The sequence below is a fragment of the Notolepis coatsorum genome, assembly GCF_963971535.1.
Source record: "Notolepis coatsorum genome assembly, chromosome: 12".
NCBI classification, from domain to species: Eukaryota; Metazoa; Chordata; class Actinopteri; order Aulopiformes; family Paralepididae; genus Notolepis; species Notolepis coatsorum.
The window spans coordinates 65,499,597-65,526,737 of NC_140176.1; the positions used below are offsets into that span (position 1 = coordinate 65,499,597).

Genomic DNA, 27,141 nt, shown 5'->3' on the forward strand with positions numbered 1-27,141 from the left:
TCTCTCTCATGATCTGGAATGATATGGTTTGTCGTGTTGTCATCCCTTTACTATATCTAACGTGCACGGTTATCTTTGAGAGTCGGCGGTGACGCACACTTTAAAAGCCGTGAGAGACGCCTGCTTTGTTTTGGGTCGTTGTTCTGTTCCACAAAGTCTGCGGGAGTATCAGCTATAAACCATAATTCCCTGTAATCCTCCCTTAGTGGGTTGATCTCGAGTCAGGAGGAGTTTTGGAGATCCTAGCCGGCCTCCCGTGAGAGAGAGAGAGCATTCTTTGGAGTTCTTGGCTGCCTCCATTAGTACATTGATTAAACAGCTCTTAATGGGCAGCGTAAGAAGAAGGGGGGAAAATCCTCTCGCACCAAGAGAAAAGAAATCGAGGCAACTATGGAACCAATGGGCTCTTACTGCCAACTACGCTGCCTTCAGTCCAACCTTTTCTCTACTCTCACACATTCTCTGACATACAGGCCACATACCCCCCCCCCACACACACACACACACACACACATCCACACACACACACACACACACACACACACACACACACACACACACACACACACACACACACACACACACACACACACACACACACACACACACACACACACACACACACACACACACACACACACTAAAGCATTCAGTGCTCCATCTCCAGTATGTGCCAGTCACATGTGGAAGTCTCCTGTCAATGCCATTGATTCAGGTAGACACCCAGAGAAAAGGGGGGAACAAGCGGGAACTGAATGAAAGAACAGAGTGAAAGAAGGGGTGCAGACAGAGCACCTTTAGTCGGGAGGGAGGGGGGGGTTTATGATCCTCGAAATGTCCTTGAAAGGTTTAGGTGAAACCAAATTACTGCTCTCCTGGTGTTTGTGGATTAGGGGTGGTGACAGGCGTGAGTCAGGCAAGCAAGGGGGATCCGCAGAGTCAGGATGAAGGTATGTGGGGCATTCAGAGGGAGTGAAAGGGGAATGGGGAGGGGGGTGGGAGGGTTTCCTCTCACACAAAAGCTGAAGAACACTCACTCACACACAGAGGAGAAGCCTTGTCCTGCTGGGAGGTTGTTTTAGGTGTTCCTCAGGGGTCCGTTTTTGGTGCCCTCTCAAACGCTTGACGAAAAGCCCCGGAGTCTCCCCTGAACAATGAGAGAGTTCACTGTCGCTGAATTAGAGAGGAGGTGACGTACAGCGGCAAAACAAAGACAAGGGCAAACAGAGCCTTGTGCAGGTGCTCCTTTAAATCAGTGACTCACCATGTCCATTCACTGGGGGAGACATTGCATGGGAAAAAGCGCAGTCATTTGTTTAAGGTCTACATGCTTCGGTCATGGTGTGTTTCCAGATATCCTCTTTCTGCCAGCTTTCCATCGCATGTTGAAGTCCTAACAAAGATCCGTTGGTGTGTTGAGAGGAGGAGATGGTAATGCATTCTGTGTGGAATGCCGTATATGGGTTCCTGCTGGATTGGAATATATAGCGGCTGGTGAACGGGAACCTCGCAGGGCCACATTGTCCTGATGGACGTAACTAATGACCAGTAGTTGATGAGGCGAGAGGGACAGAGTGAGTGAGAGGGAGCGAGGTATGGTGAGAATGAGAGAAAGGGTGAATGAATGGCTGGCCAGAAGAGCTGCTGTAGAGACCTGAGAACAACAGGACAGAGATGATCTGCATAGTAATTAGCCACACACACACACACACACACACACACACACACACACACACACACACACACACACACACACACACACACACACACACACACACACACTCTTGTTGTTTTCCATCACTCGGGCTCATTTGTTGGTGCAGAACGGAGGAGCAGTGTTCAGCACAGACACCCTGTCATTTCACCTGTCATTATATGCCCCCACCCATCCCCCGTCCCCCCCTTCACACTCTCATATCCATCTCTCTGTCTCACTCTAGCCTCCGCCACATACACCCCTCCAACATTTAGTTGACAGGAAAAAAGCAGTTGAGATAGCAGGCCGACGTCTTCCACCCAAGGCTGTGCTCAACAACTGACAAAAATGGGAGTTGTGAAACGCTTTTCTAGGACTCAAAGTTGCTTTACATGAAACACGCAAGGATTGTATAGGGGGGGGGGGGGGGGGTGGTAGGAGAAGACGTTGGGTCTTGAGGCTGGAAGCTGCGAGGGACTCTGAGTCTCTGTTTTGGGGCAGGGAATTACAGAGGCTGGGAGCGGCCCCGGAGAACGACCTGTCTGCAAAACTGCCCAGGTTGGAGATATTGGGGGGGCCAGTTGGTGAAGGACTTTGTAGGTGAAGACCAGGATTTTGTGTAATTGATCTGGTCTGGTGGGAGACAGGAAGCTAATGGAGGTCTTTTAATACTGTGGGGATGTGTTGCCAGGATTTGGTGCGAGTTAGAAGTCAGACAGATGCGTTCTGGACCAGTTGGAGTCTATTGATGGAGCACTGATGCCGTAGAGGAGTGAGTTGCAGTAGTCAAGGCAGGAGGAGATGAAGGTGTGGATCAGTGTTTGAGCAGCAGGGCGTGCAAGAAAGAGAGGGGCAGATCTTTTTGCAAGGGTGGTAGAAAGAATTTCACAGTTGGATATGGGGCTCGATAGAGAGGGTAGGATCAAGGAGCACACCATGGTTGCATGCCTGGGAGGAAGGAGAGACAGTGGAGCCATTAATGGTGAGACTGGGGTCATTGATTCTGCTGGGGGTGGCCTTGGAGCCAGTAAGGAGGAGTTAATTTTTGTCACTGTTGAGTTTGAGGAAATTATTTTGCATCCAGACTTTTATTGCAGAAAGGAAGGAGTCAGTGTGAGAGAGAAGTGGGTTGTGGAGGGATTTGGTGCTGAGGTATATCTGAGTGGTGTAAACATAGCAGTGGAAGTCCAGGTCTGACCAAGAGGGAGGATGTAGATGATGGAAAGGAGTGGGCCGAGTACAGAACCTTGGGGAACACCTTGTGTGACTGTTGATGTGAAGTGAAATGAACACCAGCTTGTCTGTCCCCCTGAATCTGAAATTATCTGCTGGAGAGGTAGGACTGGAGCCAGCTGAGTGCAGTGCCTTCAATACCGAGGTCTTCAAGTCTAGTCAGCAAGATATTATGGCTAACAGTATTGACTGTACAATCAATAGGAAAAAACCGTACTGACAAAAACCAGTCTGCAGGGGTTCAAATAAGTTCGAGGCGTTCCAGGGTTTTTGAGGGCAAGGGGAGTTTGGAGATTGGCCGGAAGGGGTTAAGGCAGGAAGGGGTTAAGGCAGGATGGATCGAGAAGTTAGAGGATTGCGGTGACAGCGGCAGTTTGGAAGGTGGAGGACTGTTCCATGAGGAGGATGAGGAGGATGGAAGAGGTTGGTGAGGAAGGTGGAGGACGGTTCCATGGGACAATGAGGAGGTGGAAGAGGTTGGTGAGGTAGGGGCATATTAGGACAGGGAGGCATATCTTCAGCAGGGGGGTGGGGAGGGGGTTGAGGGAGCAGGTTGTGGGTTTGGATGAGCTGATGAGATTAGAGATAATGGAGGGTGCAACTGGACCAATGGTGAGTGAATAGTGGTGAGTTTGTCTGCAAAGAATGTGTTGGCACAGGACTCTGGGTGGTTGTTTGCGTGGAGAAGAGGGCATGGGGGTTACGGCTGAGTCATTGATGATGGTGGAAAAATAGGCAGACTTGGCGGCACTAAGTGCATCTTTGTAAGCAGAGAGGTGGAGTTTGTAGGCTCCTTGGTGGACAGTGGGTGACAATGTTTTCTTGGTGAGTCGTTGGTGAGTCGTTCCAGTTGGCGGTCAGGGTGAACCAGGGTGTAGAGGTTTTGAAGGAGACGTTTTTGTTTTGAGAGGGGCCAGTGTGTTGAGGGAGACAGACAAGCTGGTGTTGAGGTTATTGGCGAGATCATCAGCTGAGGTGAGGGCTGGTTCCAGCTGGAGAGCATTGGAGAGCAGATCTGAGAATTGGAGGGGATAATCATTTGAGTTCTGAGTTGTGAGTTCTGATAATCATTTGGGAAGCGGGTTCTGTTCCTGTACAAGAAGCACATTTTTTGCCACAATTTTCCAGCAAGATTGTCTATATGGTCTATATGTACATTTCTCATCAAGCCGGATGCCAAGATATTTGTATTCTGTAACTCTTTCGAGGTCAGAGGCATTCACAGTCAATATATGCAAATCATTGTAAACAATATGTCTTAGCCCTAGAGAACATCATGGGTTTTGTTTTGCTTGCATTCAGACAGTTGAGACCGTTCTGACAGTTCTGACAGTTCAGACAGTTCAGACAGGAGAGATGAATTAGGTTTGGGTTGGCTGGTGAATGAAGGTGACAGTCATTGAGCAACAGGCTTTAAATGCAAGGAATTCAAATTATGAGACTGTGGGGAGAGTGACTTCTGTGATCCTGAAATTCTGATTGAATAAAAACAGCAAGGCCACCCCCCCCCCTGCGACTTTAGGTGCAATCCGTAATCTGCATGTAAACACCGTTCACAGGTTCATGTACACAAACTAAACCTGATGATTTGTAATGTTTCTACACACCGACTGAACATGTATTGTTATTCCAATTATGCTGAGCAATGAAAGATTATTTTTCATGTACAAGAAGTCAGACAACATTCAAGGATCTGTGTGTATACAGACACGGGTGACCAGGGAACAAACTTAACTTTTTGACTTACCAGCCAAAAATTATAAATAGCTTTTTAGTATATCGCCATGTGTTATTATTACTATAATACTCTCATATGCTATTTTCAATTAATATCATAAACAACATAAGGAATATTAGCATAATTTTGAGTGGACTGAAGGAATGAGTCAGTGTTAATAGTTTTAAATGCAAATAATTTATTGAAACATAGAAGTGGGGTCGGGACACATCATATTATGTTATGATGAATTGAAAATGGGGGACCCTGATGTAAACAAGACAAGTCTTTCTCTGGTCTGCATCCCCTTAACAATTGTATGTATTGAGCTGTACTGTACTGTACCCATTCTGCAATCTGTTAATAAACTTTTCAATCAATCAATCAATCAATCACACACACTGTTTCAACTCACCACCCCTGCATCATATTGTAGTCTAGTCTGTCTTCAAACTTCCACTCCTCTCGAAACTTTTTTATATTTGAATATCAACATTATCTGTCCATCCTCAGTAATCCTCAGTTTACTATAATATACTCCTGACTGACTTCATCATCTTTCCAAACGCACGCACCCCCCCCCCCCCCATTTCCCTTTCCTCAGTCCACACTGTTCTCTATGACTCTGCTCTGCCTCTGATAACGTAACGTTCATTTCGGGCGATGTGGGCATAAAGGAATGGCGACGGTGCAAAGCATGTTAGATGCACTTGACCCGTTGTGAGAAAAAAGTTGAAGTCTGTTGAAGTCCGAACATTTAAATCTCTCCGGTCATAATGTCCGGTGAAAATAATTCCCTCTAAGCACAATTTGATTATTTGAATTGTATTAAAATAGGCTAAAATTAAATAGCCTATGCGATGAACGAAACAATCATTACATTTGTTTCATCGTTGCTTCACCAAGCAGGAATGACAACGATGTTGTCAGCGGGAGCTTGGTGCTGGATTTTGCGAGAAGCATCCAGCTGCAGAGCCACAGAACCCACCAGCGGTGCCCGCACGGTGCAGTACTCTAATTCAGCCATTGGCAATTCTGCTGTTGGGTGGGGGGCGCTGCTGAGCGGTCCCCAGACCGGAGCTGAAAACACTGCTGCTCTGTGGCTCTGCAGCTGCTGCTGCATGCTTCTCGCAAAATCCAGCACCAAGCTCCCGCTGATGCAGTGGATTTTGTTAGCCGCCAGGTGGCGGGCAGATCTTAATTTCTAGCCGCCAAACATTAAATCTACAAGCCATTGGCGAATGGCGTGTGCTTATTTTGTTCCCTGCGGGTGACCGTGAAATAAATAACAGATTTGGCCTTTAATGACAGACTCCTCTGAGCTGAGATATGAGGAGAGAGAAAGAGTGTGGTAATGAATGTCCATTTAATCAGCTTGTCTATCTGCATCTCTCGGACAGCATGCGTGTTTGTGTGTTTATGTAACTGATCGGTAATGATCTATGGACCGCCGTTGTTCCTGTTTTGGAGGAAAACGAGTACATCACCGGACAGAGTATTTGGGCCCGCTGCACCGTTTTGAGGTCCATGAATCACCCTTTCACTTCATAACAGTGATCTTTCCATGTCGTCCGTTGGCTTCGTCTTGAGAGGGAGAATGTCTTTGTGTTTGGGTTAGCTGGTGCCTTAACACCAGTTTCCAACAATAGACTCGCACACCTCCGCATGCAGGGTCATAGCAGCTGCCATATAACAGCAGACTATACGACGCCCCGGTCGAGAGTGAATCACCGGCCCCAGATAAAACAACCTGCCCGCATAGCTGGTGTCCTCGGGTAAACCTAGCGATGTGCTCGATGAGTTGGACAAAGTGAGGGAAAGAAGCACAGTTGTTAGAACGATTTCTCCAGACTGTTGGTGGCAAAGTGTGGGCTAGTCTGTACACGCTGTCCCCCGTGGCTCGTGACAGTTAGCAGGCGTGTTTGTGTTGTTTGCTATCTGCCCTAGTGTTGATTTGATGTGTGTCGTGCGGCACCATTTTCGAATTCCATTCGTCTTTATCAGAGACATTGGACTGTCATTATGGCTCATTGAGCAGTAAACACGGTCTCCGTTTGCAAGATTATCAGAGAGAGAGAGATGTTGCTCTCAGACTCAATAACAACACGTACTGTGAAACACACATTACACACTGACACACGTACACACAAATGCAGCACAGGGGCACTATGTTGGTTATACAGAAGCAGTCTACACACATGCACGCCCACACACGCACACATGCATGCACGCACGCACACACACACACATAGAGTGCAGGACACACTGCAGCCCTTGGTTGACTATACAGATTGCAACTGCTACCTCATCACAGTGCAGCACCAGTCAGGACCATTAAAGTCAAGCCAACAAAATTATACCACCTCTCATGTTCCCTCAGAATAAAATTTAGTACTGGAGTGTCAGGCTACATTACTGTATGGTGCTATAAAAAGTCTGTTTGCCAATATACAGTACACGCATACACCGCATGCAGTGAAGATCCTTTTACTAGTAAAAGTAAAGTAAAATTGGAAACATAAATCTAGAATATATTCTAGAATAGCACTGTGTGAAAGTGCAAAAAGTGAAAAGCCCTCCGGTCAGAGTTGTGGGGGATGAAGGGAGGATGGCAGGACTTCATATTAGACGTACTCAAGTATCAACATGAAGAGTATACGTGTCCAACATCATGATATTTTCAGTACGGAGAGGCAAGATGAAAGGGCTGGTGGTCCCGTTACGGTCGCCCTGAGGACCTCCACTTTAAAGTTGGCTGGTACAGTACATCATATTGATGGATTTGTTGCCTGTCTTGTATGCAATACACTTTAATTAAACCTGTAGTTACGTGCAGGTGGTTTATAGATAAATATAGTGAGTAAAAATGTGGATACTTGCACAAGTCCCCTCAGAAGAAAATACTCAAGTACGGGTGTTTAGCACCCACTCTGGTCTAGCTTTATTTGATATGTGCTAGCAGGGTGATGTGGAATCATTTGACCAGATATTATTCATGGAGGCGGGCAACAGTCAAAGACAAGAGTCTTTGATTAAGGATAGGGTTTACTGACAGAATGACATGTTGCAACATGGAGAGAGCTAGCTTATAGCAATGGCCCTATAGCCTAGATCTCTAAAGAATGGTGAGCTAACTAAAGTATTTATACAGGAGAGTAAACAAAACTAAGTGGAGCTTCGAAGTACATAATATGAATTATAGATATGATGCACAGTGATATCTGGACAATGACGTATACTTATGAGAAGGCTGTGTGTGCATACTGTATGTGTGTACTAGTTGAAGGCTAGGTGTAGAAAGAGAGAGAGTGAGAGGTGGGGGATAGTGTGTGTAGATAGATGTCTGGGAGTGAAGGCTATGTCAAATGTGTATGCAATTGTGCGTGTGTGTGTGCGTGTGTGTGTGTGTGTGTGTGTGTGTGTGTGTGTGTGTGTGTGTGTGTGTGTGTGTGTGTGTGTGTGTGTGTGGGTATGTGTGTGTGTGTGTGTGTGTGTGTGTGTGTGTGTGTGTGTGTGTGTGTGTGTGTGTGTGTGTGTGTGTGTGTGTGTGTGTGTGTGTGTGTGTGTGTGTGTGTGTGTGTAGGTGTGTGTGTGTGTGTGTGTGTGTGTGTGTGTGTGTGTGTGTGTGTGATAGTAAGAGAGACAGAGAGAGGGAGAGGTAGTGTGTTTGTGCATGTGTGTGTGTGTGTGTGTGTGTGTTAGAAAAAGAGGGAGAGAGAAAGAGAGAACTGTGTTGGTAGATGTCCCTGTCGATGTGTTTCCCTCAGAAAAGTAGTTAGGTCCGGTGGTGAGTACAGGATCTGTCGGCGCTCCGCAAATTATTGTTTATTATTATTTGTATTATTTTAGGTGGGGGGGGGGGTGGCCATGTGTCTTGACGGAGGTCCTACATTAAGTCAGTGTTGAAAGCTGACTGGAGATTTGAAAACATGACTACGTGATGTGAACGCACATGTTCAACAGCTAGACATTTTATTTTTAGATCTATAGATCAACCAAGAGATCTAAACTGGAAAAATCCTTATAATTATGTCTTTGTTTCATTAAACTATCCAGTCTCTTTTGGGTTCAGTGCTCATGAAGGAGAGGACATACTGTAAGCTAATGTCACTTTTTGGTAGTCCATCTCAACCACAGGGGGTCCATTTATTTTGTATCTGCAGGCTTTCAGGCTTTCCCCCTTCTGAGGTCTGTCTTGATCCATTGAAGAATAATCGCACAAGTAAATCACACAAGGGGCGACAGCGGCTCAGGAGGTAGAGCGGTCGACTGGTAATCAGAAGGTTCCCGGTTCGATTCCGACTCCTCCCTGCAGCACGTCGAAGTGTCCTTGAGCAACACACTTAACCCCTAACTGCTCCCGATAAGCAGGTCGGCATCTTGCATGGTCGCCTCCGCCATCGGTGTGTGAATGTGTGGGTGAACGTGAGGCATAAGTTGTAAAGGGCTTTGGATAAAAACGCTATATAAATGCAGTCCATTTACCATTTACCAAGTATAGCCATTGCCAATTAGAATTGACAAGCAAAAATGTTACTTGGTATAGAGTCCAAATCTACTGTACAAATTATCATTATCATTATCACAGTTTACTCTGTTCATGGTGGAAAAGTCTCTTTTGCGGTTCACACTTGACATTTACGCTGGCCAGTTTCGAATTGCAGCCTCCCGTAGGTGCTCTTTAACACATTGACCGCCAGCAGCAGGGGGCGCTGATCCCCCTTCAGCGCCAGGTCTTTATTCAATGGATATAGTTTTAGACTGCGACATTTGCGAGTGCTTAAAATATATCTTATATTATAGCTATGGGTCTAATACACCCGTCGACTGTCAGTGAGTTGCTTCCAGTCAACATGCCCGAAACTGATTGTTTTTTCATCTGTACATTTCCGTTTTATACCGTTTTGAATAGAGTATGGTTTGGGTTATTCTGAGTAATTCCAGGAAAAAGACGAGAAAAAGGCATTTTAGTGTAATCCAGTCATCACGTTGTAATTTTTCGGCTGATTATCTAATCATCCTGAAATCAACGCTAGATTATCATTATTATATCTCCTCGTGCATACATGAAATGGCCATCGTAGCAGGGCGCTCCGCCCCCCCCCCCCACCGCAGTCAACGGTAATAAGCACATACACATACACACATATAGCTTTGATAGCGGTAGAAAGAAATATCAGATCAACGCAAGGTTTTATATATAGAGTCCTTACCTGGTATCTGATGTAATGCAAAGAAAATAATCCAATTATCTGATCGCCATTCCAGTTATCCACAGCGGTCATGTCCACATTACCGAGCGTTACACATGAACGGGCGGGCGGGGTTAGTATTCCATGCCGTCGTTGTAAGCCCCTGGCTCGCCAGAGTATTTACACCCCGCCCCCACGGCTCAGATCGGCTCATAAAACACACCAGCCAATTTCCAATGGAATGCAATAGCTCCGCAAGGCAGTAGAGGGCGGTGTTGACCGTCTGCCAGCTCAGACAGGGTCTGAAGGGTATACAGAGGCTGCAGCTATGGATTATGAATAGATATAGCGAATAAACGAAATAACGATCCCAAAAACTAGTTAACTCGTTGTTGGCGCTGAATGTATGGCGGGCAATAACGAGTATACTCATTCTTGGCAATTATTGTGTTAACCCTTGTGCCTTGTTAAGTAACTGACAGAGTTGGCACGTCAGTGCATGAGAGTACCGTTTACCTCCACCATCTGTTCTCTCCCCTCCAGGTATTGCATCCAGCTCACTGATAGACTATCAAAACCAATTGCTTTTAGCTTGTCAATCAGAATGGAGTGATTGACAGTGTCGAAGGCCCTTTGTAGGTCCAGCATGACCATGCCGCAGTATTTGCCCACGTCCACCTCTTGTTTGATGTGGTCGTTCAAATAGAGAAGGCATGTGTCAGTGGAGTGGGATGTTCTGAAGCCAGATTGGAATTCGATTTCTTTCCGCAAGGTGCTTTTCGACCTGTTCGTAGACTATTTTTTTCATGACTTTCGAGATGGAGGTAAGAATAGAAACAGGGCGGTAGTTGCCTGGGTCTAATTTGCTGCCCTTTTTGTGCAGGGGGGTCACTCGCAATTTTGAAGTCCTTGGGGACGTGTCCCTGTTTTATGGAGAGGTTTATTATGTGTGTGATGACTGGGGTGATGGCGGCTGCTGAGTCTCTGAGGAATTTGGAGGGGATGTTGTCATGGCCAGTGGCCTTGTTAGGTTGGAGGGCGCTCAGTTTTTTTGAGTACCTCATCTGTTGTTACTATGTCAAGTTTGAAGTCGTCTTTGCGGACCCCTAGGTTTTTGTAGTATGCTACTATGTGTTCTACCCCAAAATGCCCTGAGTGGGAGGGTAGTTTATTAACCAGTGTTGTGGCTATGTTTGTAAAGAATATGTTTAGGTATTTGGCCACATTCAGTTTGTCTGTGATGAGAGTGTTTTCTGTCTTTATGATTATGTTTGTAAATCATCGCCATCACCTCCAGTATCTGGCTTCTACCTTTCCTCCTTGACATTATTCCTTAATTATTATCCCTACTGTTTGGCAAGCTAGCTAATGTTGCTAGGCGTGGAAGTTGGAGCTTGTGATTGAAAGCGCCAAGCATTGAACGTTGTCGTCTTCTTTTTATTTGCGAATTGCAATCAGGTGGAGTAGCCTTGAGCGTCACGACGCACACTGATCTCAGACCTGCTGTTTGAGATGTCGCTGACTGATCTTTCCGAAAAAGAAAAAAAAACATCTCAAAGAAAACATTTCCCCGATGCTTAGGCCTGGCAGGGGGTCAACTTAGGCCAGGGTTGCGATACACTGGGGGGTAACCCTGGCTAGTGGAGGGTGCAGTGTGTTAGTGAAGTGCTGGTCGTTGCTGCCTGAAGCAGTGGCTCAGGTCTTTACCGCTAGCCTGCTGCACTGTGTGATTGCTCAGGAAGCTCCCCGGGGCTGATATGCTTCAGTAGCCTACGTTCTCTTGGTCTGTTTACTCAGACAGTAAAGCTTCCAGGCATGGTAAATTTCATTACTTACCTCAGCTCCTTTCATCCTAGCTTGGACTCATATTCCCTGTGTCCCTGTGTCCTTGTGTGTGTGTGTGTGTGTGTGTGTGTGTGTGTGTGTGTGTGTGTGTGTGTGTGTGTGTGTGTGTGTGTGTGTGTGTGTGTGTGTGTGTGTGTGTGTGTGTGTGTGTGTGTGTGTGTGTGTGTGTGTGTGTGTGTGTGTGTGTGTGTGTGTGTGTGTGTGTGTGTGTGTGTGTGTGTGTGTGTGTGTGTGTGTGTGTGTGTGTGTGTGTGTGTGTGTGTGTGTGTGTGTGTGTGTGTGTGTGTGTGTGTGTGTGTGTGTGTGTGTGTGTGTGTGTGTGTGTGTGTGTGTGTGTGTGTGTGTGTGTGTGTGTGTGTGTGTGTGTGTGTGTGTGTGTGTGTGTGTGTGTGTGTGTGTGTGTGTGTGTGTGTGTGTGTGTGTGTGTGTGTGTGTGTGTGTGTGTGTGTGTGTGTGTGTGTGTGTGTGTGTGTGTGTGTGTGTGTGTGTGTGTGTGTGTGTGTGTGTGTGTGTGTGTGTGTGTGTGTGTGTGTGTGTGTGTGTGTGTGTGTGTGTGTGTGTGTGTGTGTGTGTGTGTGTGTGTGTGTGTGTGTGTGTGTGTGTGTGTGTGTGTGTGTGTGTGTGTGTGTGTGTGTGTGTGTGTGTGTGTGTGTGTGTGTGTGTGTGTGTGTGTGTGTGTGTGTGTGTGTGTGTGTGTGTGTGTGTGTGTGTGTGTGTGTGTGTGTGTCAAATCAAATCAAATCAAATTTATTTATAAGGCCCGACAACACACGTTAATGTCCCCATGGGCCGTACAGGTCTTCTTTAAATAAGTCAAGAAGAAAGCATAACAATAAGTCAAGAACAGAACAAGAACACCATAAGGTCCAAACATTTTTAGATGAATGCAAAAAATTTAAATTAAAAATGAAAGAATGCAAGCACTCCCAGACATACCCCACGCGAAGGTAAGGAAAAACTCACTAAAACCTAACAATAGGGAAAAAAGCTCCACAGGCAGTGTGGAGGAGAGAAACCTTAGAAGGGCCATTCAAGGGGGGATCTCCCTTCTTAGATGTTGGTGATAGTAGTGTTGCAGACGGACAGTTGGTAAGCATGCACTCATGTGTGTAGTGAAACACAGATGAGTGCATGCAATAGCAACTGAACATTTTGAAAAATTAAAGATAAAGCAAATAGCGATAGCAACAGAACATTTTGAAAGATTAAAGATAGAGCTAATAGCGGATCTGTTTGAGGCACAGGGGCGGCGCAAAGAGGGTCACGTCCTCCCCGTCTTAGTTACGGGACATTCAACACTCCGGTAATTGCTCAGGGACAGCCGGAGACAGGGAGATAGCGGGCGGCGCAGAGAGGGTCGCGAACTCCCCGACATCATCGCGGGACGTCCGGCACTCCGGTCACCACTACGAGACCTCCGGAGACAGGGGGGCAGGCAGAGGGGGTCGCAACCTCCCGGCCTTCATCACGGGATGTCTGACACTCCGGTCAGCACTCCAGGACAGCAAGTCATAGGGGGACAGGGAGACGGGACAGGCGTTAGACAGCTCATGTGATTGTAGTGGGCGGACATAGCAATAGATACAAGTGGTAAGCATATATGTGAATGGAGTAGATATATGAAGTAAGCATATTATGTGAATAGAATAGAAGTACTTAACCCAGCAATGAAACCGCGTTGACTGTTAATCTGTTAACAGTCTGTTAATGCTGTTAATCAGTTGACAGGATCACGGACAGACGACGGTAAATAACTGATCCAAGGCCTCGGAGGTGCATGTAGAGCAGTCACTACAATCTTGGCCAAGACCCCGAGGCATCCATCACCTTAGTCAGCGCCAGGAGACGGGCACTCAGAGAGATGGGGGAGGGAGGGGGGGGGGGGAAAGGGGGTTGGGAGGGGGGGGAGGGGGGAAGAGTTAGAGAGTTCCCATGTTTGTGGTGCTGCAAAAGAGCAGACATGTAGTACCCTGTAGTGCCATGTAGTACCCCGTAGTGCCATGTAATACCCTGTAGTACCCTGTAGTGCCCTGTAGTACCCTGTAGTGCCATGTAGTACCCCGTAGTGCCCTGTAGTACCATGTAGTACCCCGTAGTGCCATGTAGTGCCATGTAGTGCCACGCAGTACCATGTAGAGCCATGTAGTACCCCGCAGTGCCATGCAGTACCATGCAGTACCCCGCAGTACCATGCAGCACCCTGTACCCTAACTAAACTACCCTGTAGTAAACTACCCAGTAGTACCATGTAGTACCCTGTACCATAACTAAACTAGACAGATTAATCTAAAGGTCAGTCCCCGACCAGGTGAGATCAGGGTAGGTTGAAGGAGAGAGAGAAAAGATGAGTCGTAAGCAGGGATTTAAAAGCTTCGACAGAGCAGGCGCACCTGATGACGGCAGGTAATTTGTTCCACAGGTAGGGAGCGCGGTAGACAAAGGCTCTGTGGCCGGCGGATTTCTTTTTAACCCTAGGGATCGATAGAAGCCCCGCATTTTGTGAGCGCAGGGCACGAGCGGGCGAGTATCGGGAGATGAGATCGGATAGATAGAGCGGTGCGAGCCCATTTAAAATTTTGTAGGTGAGGAGTAGTACTTTAAAGTCAGATCGGGCTTGGATAGGAAGCCAGTGTAGGGCGGACAAAACTGGTGTGATGTGATCAAATTTTCTAGTTCTAGTTAGTAACCGTGCAGCCGCATTTTGCACGAGTTGAAGATTTTTGATGCTTGAATTAGGTAGGCCTGAAAAAAGTACATTACAGTAATCCAGACGTGATGAGACAAAAGCATGAATCAGGGTTTCAGCATCAGCCAGGGTTAAAATGGGGCGAATTTTTGCGATATTACGAAGATGGAAGAATGCAATTTTGGTGACATTTTTTATATGTGCATTAAATGAGAGGGAGGAATCAAAAATGACTCCGAGGTTTTTTATGGTGGAGCTCTGGGATACATGACGGGTATCAAAGTTGAGGGAGATGTCCTGAAACAGGCCTCTGTGGTTTGGGGGGCCAACAATTAACATCTCAGTTTTATCTGCATTAAGGAGTAGAAAGTTTTGCGACATCCATTTTTTGACGGCAAGCAAGCAGGCCTCAAGGTTTTGTAGTTGGGAGGAATCATTTGGCTTAATAGGTATATATAATTGGGTGTCATCAGCGTAAAAATGAAAGTTTATGCCAAATTTGCGTATGATATCGCCGAGGAGTAGCATGTAAATCGAAAATAGCAAAGGGCCCAGGACAGAGCCTTGTGGGACACCACATTGCACTGGGAGGGTCTCAGATGTTAAATCATTATAGACCACGCAGTGTGTTCTATCAGTTAAATAGGATTTAAACCAAGCTAGTGCGAGACCCCGAATGCCAACATGATTCTCAAGCCGACCTAGAAGAATCGAGTGATCGATAGTGTTAAATAGGGGTGCACCGATATATCGGTCGGGTATCGGTATCGGCCGATAAGTGCCTTGTTGACTGCTATCGGCCGGCCGATAAGCTCAAATGTGCCGATAGCAGTCGCCGATAAATACCCATCAATTTGTGTAGCGTCAAAAGGCAAAAAAAAAAAGTTCACTCGCGACCTACCTGCACAACGCCCGCCGTCCCCCACACACACACACAATCTACTGCATCAAAGTAACTACTTATGATTAACAAGGCATTCGTTTTGTGGCATTAGCGTTATATAGTTAGTGTTACACGGACAATAACATCAGCATATTATTATTACCCATAGCAGCAAGGCATTACTCCGAGTCCGTTCATTAGCTACCGGGAGATGCAAGACTAACGTTACTGGTGAAAATGTGATTTGCGTTGGAATACTCCTTTGTCAACTTGCTGTACTTTGCTTGCAGGTCTGCAGCCATTATTGCTGCATTATGAATAGCCCCAACTTTAGCCAAGGTAACGTTATGGCTAAACCTTTAACAATAGTTAACGCTAGCTTTCGGTTAGCTGTTCAATGCTATTAATAACACAACTCCCCGTCAACACCCTCTCTCGGGAAGATGGCATTTAAGAAAGTATCTGCTGTTAAAATGAAGTGTTACACGTTCAATAACAAGCATATTATTTACCCGAAGATAGCAGTAAACAAGGCATTACTCCGTTAGTCCGTTCATAGCTCGGTTCCATTCCGTTGCTCATTCCGTACCCAACTACACATTCTGCAATCTGTTAATAAAGTTTTCAACCAGACAAATGTATAGAAAGGCTTTGTTTTATTATAACATTTGTTGCAGTAAAATCATTATGTCTCATTTGGTCATGCGTGGAGCGCCGGTCGGCGGGCCGGGCAGCTAACGTAGCTACGTTAAGTGTGTTCTGCTCTCGCAAACAGAACAATGGCGGCATGCCCGGAAGTAGAAAAATTAATAAACGCTTGCCGATTGGTGGTAAGGACAGCAGGAGGTGGGTGCTAGCGGTGTGGCGTAATTGGCCGAATCGACTGTCAATCAAAATGGTTCCATTGCATTGGTTGAAAGCTCTGGTTGAGAGAATAGTATCCCGCTGCAGGCCGCAAGAATGATTCCATTGCATTGGTTGAAAGCTCTGGTTGAGAAAATAGTATCCCTCTGCAGGCCGCAAGACGATACTGGGAGAGAGATAGTGATACCATAAACATATTTCTTGATGTTTCCTTTTTTTAAGTAAGTAAAGAGGCCTACAAATACAAACATACACATACAAATATACAGTAGTTTCATAAAAAAAAAAAAAAAAAATTACAAATACTTATATACAAATATCGGTATCGGTATCGGCCGATAGTGTTAGTTGAACAATCGGTATCGGTATCGGCGGCCAATTTTCATATCGGTGCATCCCTAGTGTCAAAGGCTGCACTGAGATCAAGCAATAAGAGCACAGAAGTGAGGTTTGAGTCAAGAGAGAGCAGTAAGTCATTTGTGACTTTGGTAACCGCCGTTTCGGTGGAGTGTAAGGCTCTAAAGCGAGATTGAAATGATTCATTAAGATTATTGTTTGATAAATGGTCAGTAAATTGCGTTGCGACGATCCGTTCTAACACCTTGGATAGGAATGGAAGATTGGAGATAGGTCTGTAATTTTTCAAGATTAGAGGGTCGAGGTTCGGTTTTTTAAGTAGTGGTTTAATGACGGCTGATTTAAAGGCCAGGGGCACCACGCCAGTAGACAAGGAGGTGTTGAAGATATTGAGTAGGGCAGGGCCTAGAGTTGGGAAGTGTGTGTGTGTGTGTGTGTGTGTGTGTGTGTGTGTGTGTGTGTGTGTGTGTGTGTGTGTGTGTGTGTGTGTGTGTGTGTGTGTGTGTGTGTGTGTGTGTGTGTGTGTGTGTGTGTGTGTGTGTGTGTGTGTGTGTGTGTGTGAATATGAATTAGCTCAGTATGTTCTTTTTGTTAACACTTTGAGCGCCACGCCTGGTTTTCCTTTTTACCGGCTGAATGCCACCATCGGCGCCAATGTTAACGTTAATATCGCCTAATCTATGTTTTAAATTATGGCTATGTGTCTAATCTGCCCATCGCATTATCAAAGACTATTTTCCAGTCAGTGCTGTCAAGGCAGATTGTTTTTTTATCGCGTCGTTTCCGTTTCAGAGCAGTTAGAAAAGCCCCCGTTTTGATATAAAAAACAGCTAATTCTGGAGCATTCTATGAAAATCGTCTTTTAGTGGAATATTCCACAACGTTGATATTCGTCTGCCTTTTTATGAATCGTTTTCAAATAAACGCTAGATGATCAATATTATACGTGCACGCAAGCACATTACGGCCGCGCGCGGATAATCGCCTCGTTGATTTCCTCTCTGACTTTTACAGTGAAACCGAAAGAAGACATTTCACAAAACAGCCTATATCTTCATCAAACTTACTCTGATTATCCTAACACTGATAACATAGAGTCCTTACCTGACATCAGATGGTATCCAACTGGTATATTCCAATTCCTGATCACCATTCGAAAAAATCGATACGTGTATGGATCCAACGCGATACTGTAGAACTCCATGATCAGCGGGGATCTGAGGTTCCAGAATGAACTGTGGTAACCCCGGCTGGATCAGTGGACTGGAAAATGTACCGGAGTACCGGATTTTTTTCCCCATTCATTTTCATTGAGTCCATTCCAAAATCACTTATGTCATCTGGGAGACGACAGGGGGCGCTTTTTTCCACAGTGATCGCTGGCGCCGCTCGGCTATACTCGGGTAGGCTCGGGTGATGCAATAATTTTTCAGATCGCTAAAAAAAATAAAAATAAAAAAATTCAGAGAAATCTCGTGAGTGGCATTCAACGTCACTATTAAAAACCCGAGATATCTTGTGAGTGGCACTCAAAGTGTTAAGTCTGGGGGAGCTCCAGTAGCTCACCACGTACCGCGAGTGCTATTTCAGCGCCGTGGACAACCGTGCTCGTCACGGATCTGGGGCTGAGCGCGTTCGAATCCCGGACGGCAGACGTGCCTTTCCCAGAGTGTCTTCCCCCCCATCTGAACCCTTTCAGCCTGCTTCTGTCGGTCGAACTTGACCAAGTATGAATGCGATGAAAAAAAAAAGCGATAAACGCTAAAAGAACCAGCTGACTGGTCAAAGTTAAAAAAAAAAAAAAAAAAAAGTGTTAAGTCTGTTTTGTGGTACGGCTCGTCCTGTTCATTAAAATATTCCCATGGGGAGATCATCCCTGAAGATGTTCACCACGGTCACGTTGTTGGCAGATTAAAAGCTGTACAGTGGAGGTATTTTCCTCCCAGTGTGTGGGCTGTGATCGTGTAGGTTGGTCGAAGCTACAGTGTATCATCAGCCCTGCTCTTCATCTGAAACCCACAGTGATCCTAATTCACCAGGCTGTCCCCAGTCCAATAATCGGTCGGTTTGATTTATACTCGGAGGTGAAAATGCCATAGGAGGTGTCACTGGTCCCGGCATAGGCCAAGGAGCACCTCTCCCAAAATGTAACTGCACATAGGGTGACACAGCACCGCAAGTGATGTGATTGGCTCACGTACCTCGAGCCACGTATCTCAGCATTTACCTTTGCTCTCTTGTGGAGGAGAGATGAGCAAAAAGGTCGCATGGAACTATAAATGCTGAAACCCCCCACAACCACCGCAGATAAAGAACCTACATGGAGGTCTAAAACGGCCTTTAGTCTATTTTAATGCTGTTTTCAATACCGAACGAGTGATTTCCTGATATATAAAGAGAGGTCCTTTTGCATTATTGCGTGTGGCTCAGATTTCACAGATTTGTCTATGAAATCAGCTAATTGATTAGTCGACTAGAAGAATGCACCCACTCTGCACTCAACATTGTACTGGGTAGATGACATTATAATAGAGGCTCTGTGCAACACCATAACGCGAACACCCTCAATTTATTGGTTGAATATGCTGATGATAGAAACGAGAGTTTCCTAGTTGCCAGTCTCAACAGATGTTTTATGTATCAACAATGGCACCATCTCGCAGCACACAATAACCCCCCCCCACACACACACACACACACACACACACACACACACACACAGACATGCACAGATATGCACACAGACACACACACACAGACATGCACAGATATGCACACAGACACACACACGCACGCGCACACGCACAGAACTCCCACCTCACCAAGGCTATCGCTCTGTGTGAGAAGTCCAGAATCTATCAGAAGGATTGCTTATCTGATCTCAGAACTCCAACCATAGAACACCAAAGCTGGTCAATAATATACCTGAAGGGGAGGCTGAAGCCTTTCTGAGAAACATTTCTTCTCTCATATTCTCTATAATCCTTTCCAAACATCCCCGACATCTCTATCTCCCTTAGTTCGTGCTCATCAATATTTAAACCATTCCAAGGCCAGTCTGACTGACGATGATCCAGTTTGTTGTCTCAAATCTCATCCCATGCATCGAGGGGGCCATTTTGTTTGAAACCGGGTTGCTTGTTTAAGATAAGATAAGATAAGATATTCCTTTATTGATCCCCTTGGGGAAATTCAAGTGTATTCCTTCTCAGTACATGTGCACAAAGGCAGCACATCCCAGCCCGTGACCGTTGTGAGTTTCACCGCACGCACCGGCGTCACCACCAATCCGCTCCAACAGACAGGAGATTGGGCCGAGTGATGAATAATGTATCATAGGCATTATCAGCCGATGAAGAGCTGCACACATGAGTGATGCCATCCTTTTAACCTGGTGTATGTGTGCATGCGTGTGTGTGTGTGTGGGCTTAAGGCTCCCACATTATAGTCAGGCAGAACGTATTCCGCAGAGGTCCACGCATACTCAAAGCAGACTCAAAGCGGACCCAAAGCGCAAAGCTAAAATGTTCTAATCATGTGGACGTCTGCGTCGCTCACTTGGTGTCACACAAAAGGCTTCTCGGTGTGGTGTGTTGATTGACATCGACCTGCATTAAATGTGACACCGATCTGCATTTTACTCTGAATACTCATTCCGTGCCAAAATTTCTTTATGGCGGAGTTAAAATTGTAAATTGTATTTTGTACATAGGAACCAGTTTCTCAGGAACTTAGCATGTCTTTTTTTATCATGCACACCTTGTGTCTTACCAATTTTTTTTTTTTTCTATGCCTATTTTTATTATTGTATTTTGCACAATCGATGCAGGCATGACCACCCACATTTCACTGTATGCCCTGGTATGTATGTGACAAATAAACCTCTGGATTCTGGATTCTTAAGAGAGATTAGGGCAGGATCATGGTTCTATGGGTAGGATTGGTCCGGTAAGACTTTGGCCGGTAGATGACGCAAAATGTTGTTTTACTATCGCTAATCGTTATCCATTCCAACATTTGGACCATGTCTTTTCATCATCTGAAGAAACTTGTGTGTAAAACTGCCAGTTTCAGGCCGGCTGGGTAGCGCAGTGGAGAATGCACTCGCCTACCACCGCAGAGACTCTGGGATTGAAAAAAAAGTGAAAAAATAATCAATTATAATAATAATAAATAATAAATTATTATTTCAAAATCTTGGCAACGGAGATAACCTAGACTCTTTATTTTGGTGGACGATGCCATGACAGAAAGTGTAAATAGCGCACAAGGAATGTGGGAAATGTAGTAAACTGGCATGAGAAATGCAGGAAATTGGTACGCTCGACTATGAAACCTCAAACGACTGTGGACATCCACTCACAGTACGCCCGACTCTGTGGGAGCCTTAAGGTATAGATTTAGGGGGGGGGGGGGTGCAGGGGATATGTTGCCCTCAATATTGAGTAGAGGTCAATTTGTCCCCCTAAAAAATATAGGTAAATATGAAAGACCACCCCCTCCCCAAAAATAATAAAGGGGTCAAAACATTTATATATTCTTCTTACACCTTTAACTATATATTAACCAGCAATTTAACCAGACACCCCTACAGGACTATACCATCTCTGCCTTGCAGCCGTGCCTCGCATAACACTAGAATGCAGGAAATAATAATAATAATAGTGATAATAATAAATAAAAAAAATTCAGGGGGGAGATAGTTCCAGAGGGTAGGGGACACCACGCTGAAGCCTCTGTCAACGAAAGTCCGCAACCTAGTGTCCGCCAAAAGTGTTTGACACTTTTCCAGGGGGAGGACCACCAGACCCCCCGCTTAAAGTGTAACCCCCAATGTTGAAACCAAGAAGGAGGAAAGAGGAGGGCGACTGACATTCAGTTTAAATTAATAACAATGAACATCTTCCTATAAATAAATGTCTACTTTTCCACTCTCTATTGCATAGGTGTCAAACTCATGGCCCGCGGGCCAAATGTGGCCCGCCACGTCATTTGATGTGGCCCCCCAAATGCTCTGATAAAAAAAAAATAAAAAATCTTAACATTAATCTTGGGTTAAAAAATAGCGGCGTTAAAATAATTGTGGGTTAATGCGTTAATAAAGCTTTAACTTTGACAGCCTTAGTTATTACACATTCTTACACGTATGTTGAACATCTGAGGTATTGATGAAGTAACAAAGGGAAAAAGCCAAAAGCACTTACTCCTCAGACATTCTTTGACAATTTTACAGCCCAAAATACAAAAAAGATCCAGGCGGAATAGGTAACAAAGGGTTGAAGAAATATTGTCTGAACTGTCAGATGCAAACTGGCTGTGTGACATAACCGAGCATCTCGCTCAATTGAATAAGAAGCTGTAGGGACGCAAACAAGTCCCACCCAAAACTTGACCAATATAGTTGTGAACTAAGACAACCCTTATTTTGTTATTTTTGAGTACAGTTACAGTTGTGTGTTCATGCAGACACATAATAGCAATTTCATTACGAATTGAAAATGGTGGACCCTGATGTAAACAAGTAGAAAGTCTTTCTCTGGTCTGCATCCCCTTAACAATTGTGTGTATTGAGCTGTACTGTACTGTACCCATTCTGCAATCTGTTAATTAAAGTTAATTAAACTATCTTCCATTAGTTGGATGTATGGCCTCTGCAAGGTTGTGTTTGTAACATCTGCTACATCTGTCCCACGTGTTCTTTGCAGCTCAGTTGTTAGTTCTGCCCCTCTTGACTGTGACAAAAAGGTTTTGAACAAACTTAATGTCATAGCTTGTATTTGATGATCTTCTTCTTTGTTATTTACTTGAATGGTTTGATCATTGATTAATGGAGTAATATGGGGTTCTGATCAACTAAAATTATTTGGTAAAATAACATAAGCTAACATATATTTTTACATCTATGCAAATGCATATGCAATATGTATAACTTGAATAAGTAATAAATACAGAAACAACATGTTTAACAATAATGTAAATGAGTAGCTACATTTATTTTACATTACATTAACATTTATACGGTCTTTGGCCCTTTGAGGGCAACCATAATGCTGATGTGGCCCTCTGTGAAAATGAGTTTGACACCCCTGCTATTGCCAATTGATATAATACAATAATGATTCAACCTATAACCAGTTCATAAATACTTTTTAAATGTTATTGGTTGTTATTGGCCGTTAGTGGTGTCTGGTAGGACATTCCCGGGAAAATCCTCCGGCACACAGGAAGTGACACGTTTAGCATCACCAGCAGCGACAGCAGTTTGTTTGGAAAGAAGAGAACACTCATTAGTTAGCATGGATTTTCAAGACGGAAAGTAGGTCAATACGGTGCAAACCGCAACAGCAATGACCGCTTATCACCAATCGATGCCTCTAAAACGAACTAAAATCTTCTTGCAGATTACCGCTTTAAAGTCAACACACTGTACCGTAGCCCTCGTTCCAAAAGCTCAAAATCTGATTGGTGCATTAACCACAAGGCAGGCAGAGCAGAGGACAGAATGGCTGTTATGTGAAGGGTGTTGTCAGCCCTCCGCTATGTTAAGTGAGTTACAGCTGATGGTACCCTCCCAAATCCCCAGCCAGAAGAAACATTTGCAAACCATTGATTATCTTTCATTTTTAGTGAAATGTGGAGAGTAATCTTATAATGGCACAGCAATAAAAAGGAGCTTGAAGACAGAGCCATTCAGAAATGAAAACACATTGGAGCCAGAGATATTCAGGGCCTCGTCGCAATGTAATATTGATGGGGCAGACAGCCGGGGGAAGCGGGAATGAAACTGAGAACAGTTGCTACACTCAATGCTTGTTCATACGGTACAGCTTATGAATATACACTCTTTTCCAGGGGGAAGGACCACCAGACCCCCTGCTTAAAGTGTAACCCCCAATGTTGAAACCAAGGAGGAGGAAAGAGGAGGGCGACTGACATTCAGTTTAAATTAATAACATATGAACATCAACTTCCTATAAATAAATGTAATATTGATGGGGCAGACAGCCAGGGGAAGCGGAATGAAACTGAGAACAGTTGCTACACTCAATGCTTGTTCATACGGTACAGCTTATGAATATACACTCTTGGACCGCAGGTATTCTAAACATACAGACAGAGCCACAAAATGGTCTCCAATATCAACAGATCCCTGTCTACCTGCAATACTGCATAAAGTGTATGAAGGGTTTATGATGGACAGATGGAAGGGAGGTAGGGGGAGGGGCAGAGTTATAATCCTCCTCTCTTCTCACCTCTTCATTATGTATCTATCCATCTTCCAGTCAGCATTCATTCATTTCAATGCAGATGAGGCACCTTAGTATGTGGAACTCTGGGACCGTGCCCAGAGTGTGTGTGTGTGTATGTGTGTGCGTGCATGCCTGTATCTGCATTTAAGTGTGTGTGTGTAAGTGCACACACGTGTGCATTGTGTGTGTTTGTTGCTCCAGTCGAGAGCCCTTGTCTCTCAGCTCGCTGGCTTCTCTCAGACCTGCTGCCCTCTCTGTCCAGCTCTCTCTACACCCAGCTGGAGGATGGCATCCTGACCACCCACTTCATCACTCATCCCCCAGGAAACCGTAGGGTAAATCTGGAGCAAGAAGAGCAGCCAGCTGGCCCCTGTACTCACCTCGCAGGAGTCCCTCTCCCAGGAGTGTCTCTCTCTCTCTCTCTCTCTCTCTCTCTCTCTCTCTCTCTCTCTCTCTCTCTCTCTCTCTCTCTCTCTCTCTCTCTCTCTCTCTCTCTCTCTCTCTCACTCCGTGGACCTTCTCAAACAAGCCAAAACATCTTGTACTGATTACTCTGAAACTTATCAAGCTCGCCTTTCCTGTCTGCTCCCTTTACAAGCAACCTTGTTCCCTGTACCCTTTAAAGTAGCATGCTGACTAAGCCTTGCTGCGGGCTGTTTGTTTTCTGAACACACTTTATCTACTGTATAGGCATTAAGCTGCGTTGCAATGCTCCCTCTGATGTTTGTGTAAATAGCAATTAATCAAAAGTAATAGGCAGCTGCATGGCTGGGATCCACTTGGAGGATTTTATAGGTATTAATCCCAGTGGGATTAATGACTTTGTGTTAACTCCCTCTATCTCACACTCTAGACGGAATATTATTCAGGAACACACATCCACAAGATTATGGAAAACACAAGTCCTCAATGCTAAACTAAATTAATGAAGAAGACTTGTGCTTTAATTAGTGCTTATTCTCACAGCTCGGAAACAAATGCTTGATTTTCATAATCAAAGTCAAAGTATCCACACAAAGCAGTGACGTGAGTTACAGTTAGTGAGATCACAATGACACGTTTGGGGCAAACTTTACATCAATGTATTTAGATGACAAGGACACAGAGTGTCATAGATGCAAAGCGCTCATCTTGCACAAGGTGTAATGCATGAGAGCTGCCGCTAGGGGCAGAGTGAGTGAGTGAGTGAGTGAGTGAGTGAGTGAGTGAGTGAGTGAGTGAGTGAGTGAGTGAGTGAGTGAGTGAGCGAGTGAGGGAGGAAGGGAGCGAGTGAATGTGAGAGAGAGTTAGTGAGTGAGTGAGTGAGTGAGTGAGTGAGTGAGTGAGTGAGTGAGTGAGTGAGTGAGTGAGCGAGCGAGGGAGTGAGGGAGGAAGGGAGCGAGTGAATGTGAGTGAGTGAGTGAGTGAGTGAGTGAGTGAGTGAGTGAGTGAGCGAGCGAGGGAGTGAGTGAGTGAGCGAGCGAGGGAGTGAGGGAGGAAGGGAGCGAGTGAATGTGAGTGAGTGAGTGAGTGAGTGAGTGAGTGAGTGAGTGAGTGAGTGAGTGAGTGAGTGAGTGAGTGGGTGAGTGAGTGAATATGAAGATAGCTGTGAAGTGTCTCATTAGAGTCCAGAGGAAAAGAGAGTACAATATTCCCTACCCTATTACAGGAAACAGCTAAAGCGCACAAGCTCCTCCCATGAGGCCCATAAAAAGCACCATGAATGTGTCTGCAGTAAAAGGCAGTGTCTGCTACAGGCTGCTGGGAAGTCATGGTTGCTTTAGCTTTGTGGTTTCTGTATGCTCTCAATTGTAGGAATAGCCCATTATTGTTTGTGTTGAATGATGCGCATTTGAAAAAAGAAAATCCCTTTTCCCCTTTTCTGTTCCAGCTGAGCTGATGCCTGATGCTGATGTTTGTTCCCCCACCACATAGCAGTTAATTACCAGTCTAGCACCGGGTAAACATGTCATGCTAGCACTAGCACCGGGTAAATATGTCATGCTAGCACCGGGTAAACATGTCATGCTAGCACCGGGTAAACAGGTCATGCTAGCACCGGGTAAACATGTCATGCTAGCACCGGGTAAACATGTCATGCTAGCACCGGGTAAACATGTCATGCTAGCACTAGCACCGGGTAAACATGTCATGCTAGCACCGGGTAAACATGTCATGCTAGCACCGGGTAAACATGTCATGCTAGCACCGGGTAAACATGTCATGCTAGCACCGGGTAAACATGTCATGCTAACACTAGCACCGGGTAAACATGTCATGCTAGCACCGGGTAAACATGTCATGCTAGCACTAGCACCGGGTAAACATGTCATGCTAGCACCGGGTAAACACGTCATGCTAGCACCGGGTAAACATGCCACGCTAGCCTTGGGTAAACATGCCACGCTAGCCTTGGGTAAACATGCCAACCTAGCACTGGGTAAACACGCTGCACTAGCACTGGGTAAACACATCACGCTAGCACTGGGTAAACACGCTGCACTAGCACTGGGTAAACATGCTACGCTAGCTCCGGGTAAACAAACACACCTGGATCACAGTACAATTCTAGTCTGACAGCAGTTTCTTAATTTGATTAGCAGCCATTATAAGCACTTATTGTTCTGAACATGTCCTAGTGGAAATCATAGGGATGAATAGAGAGGGAAGTGTGCACATATACAGACACACACATGCACATGCACACACACAGACAGACAGACACACACTGGTAGGCTACTCCCTATATTATCTGGTAATCCAATGTCAGGTAATTTGTTGCAGATTGAAAGTCAAGGTCGTAGAGTTGGTGTGTGCATATTAATCTTCAGTTTGTAAAGGTTTGACTCGCTGTTGGAAATTGCCGGCGGCGGCAGTATATTTTGCAAGTTGGAATCTGATTTAGGCTGATAGCAGCCGAGCGGAGGAGCACTGAGAGAAATGTCCCCGCTCTGCGGCGCGCGGCGTCTCCTCATAACGTTGCATTAATATATATCTAACAGAACAGACTACGATCAGCATAAATCACACAGAGGAGCCCGGGGGTTAGAGCCACTCTCCGCTCTGAACCTTATTTTTCATAGGTCTGAATGAGGAGCTGCGCTTTTCCCCATAGCTCTCTAATAACGTCTATCTGAACCCGCCCTGTCTTATATAAACAACTGAATGAATATTTTGATTGGTTCGACAGGAGGACACAGATCACAACTACTACACATCGAAGACATACGGCCCCGCTGACCCCATGAGCAAGGACTTGTGGGTAAATATCGACCAGATGGACAAGGGGAAGGTGAAGATCCACGGGATTCTGTCCAACACACACAGGCAAGCTGCGGTAAGATGACACACGCAACACACTGCCATACGTGCATGTTGAGCTTCATCATGTCCTCACACGATAGTCTGGAGAGTGGGGCATTTAAGGTCCTTGTTTGGT

The 27,141-nt window shown here is 45.4% G+C and overlaps 1 protein-coding gene across 1 annotated transcript in view; it reads left to right on the plus strand.

Annotated features, from left to right (window-relative positions):
* Positions 1 to 27,141, plus strand: part of LOC311237876 (plexin domain-containing protein 2-like) — a gene marked incomplete at its 5' end in the record, with an annotated part of 135,945 nt that overhangs the window by 3,446 nt on the left and 105,358 nt on the right. The window contains 2 exons of the mRNA XM_084325851.1: positions 23,925 to 24,058; positions 26,893 to 27,039. Of these exons, the coding sequence (XP_084181977.1) occupies positions 23,925 to 24,058; positions 26,893 to 27,039 (281 nt within the window). The remainder of the gene's footprint in view (positions 1 to 23,924; positions 24,059 to 26,892; positions 27,040 to 27,141) is intronic.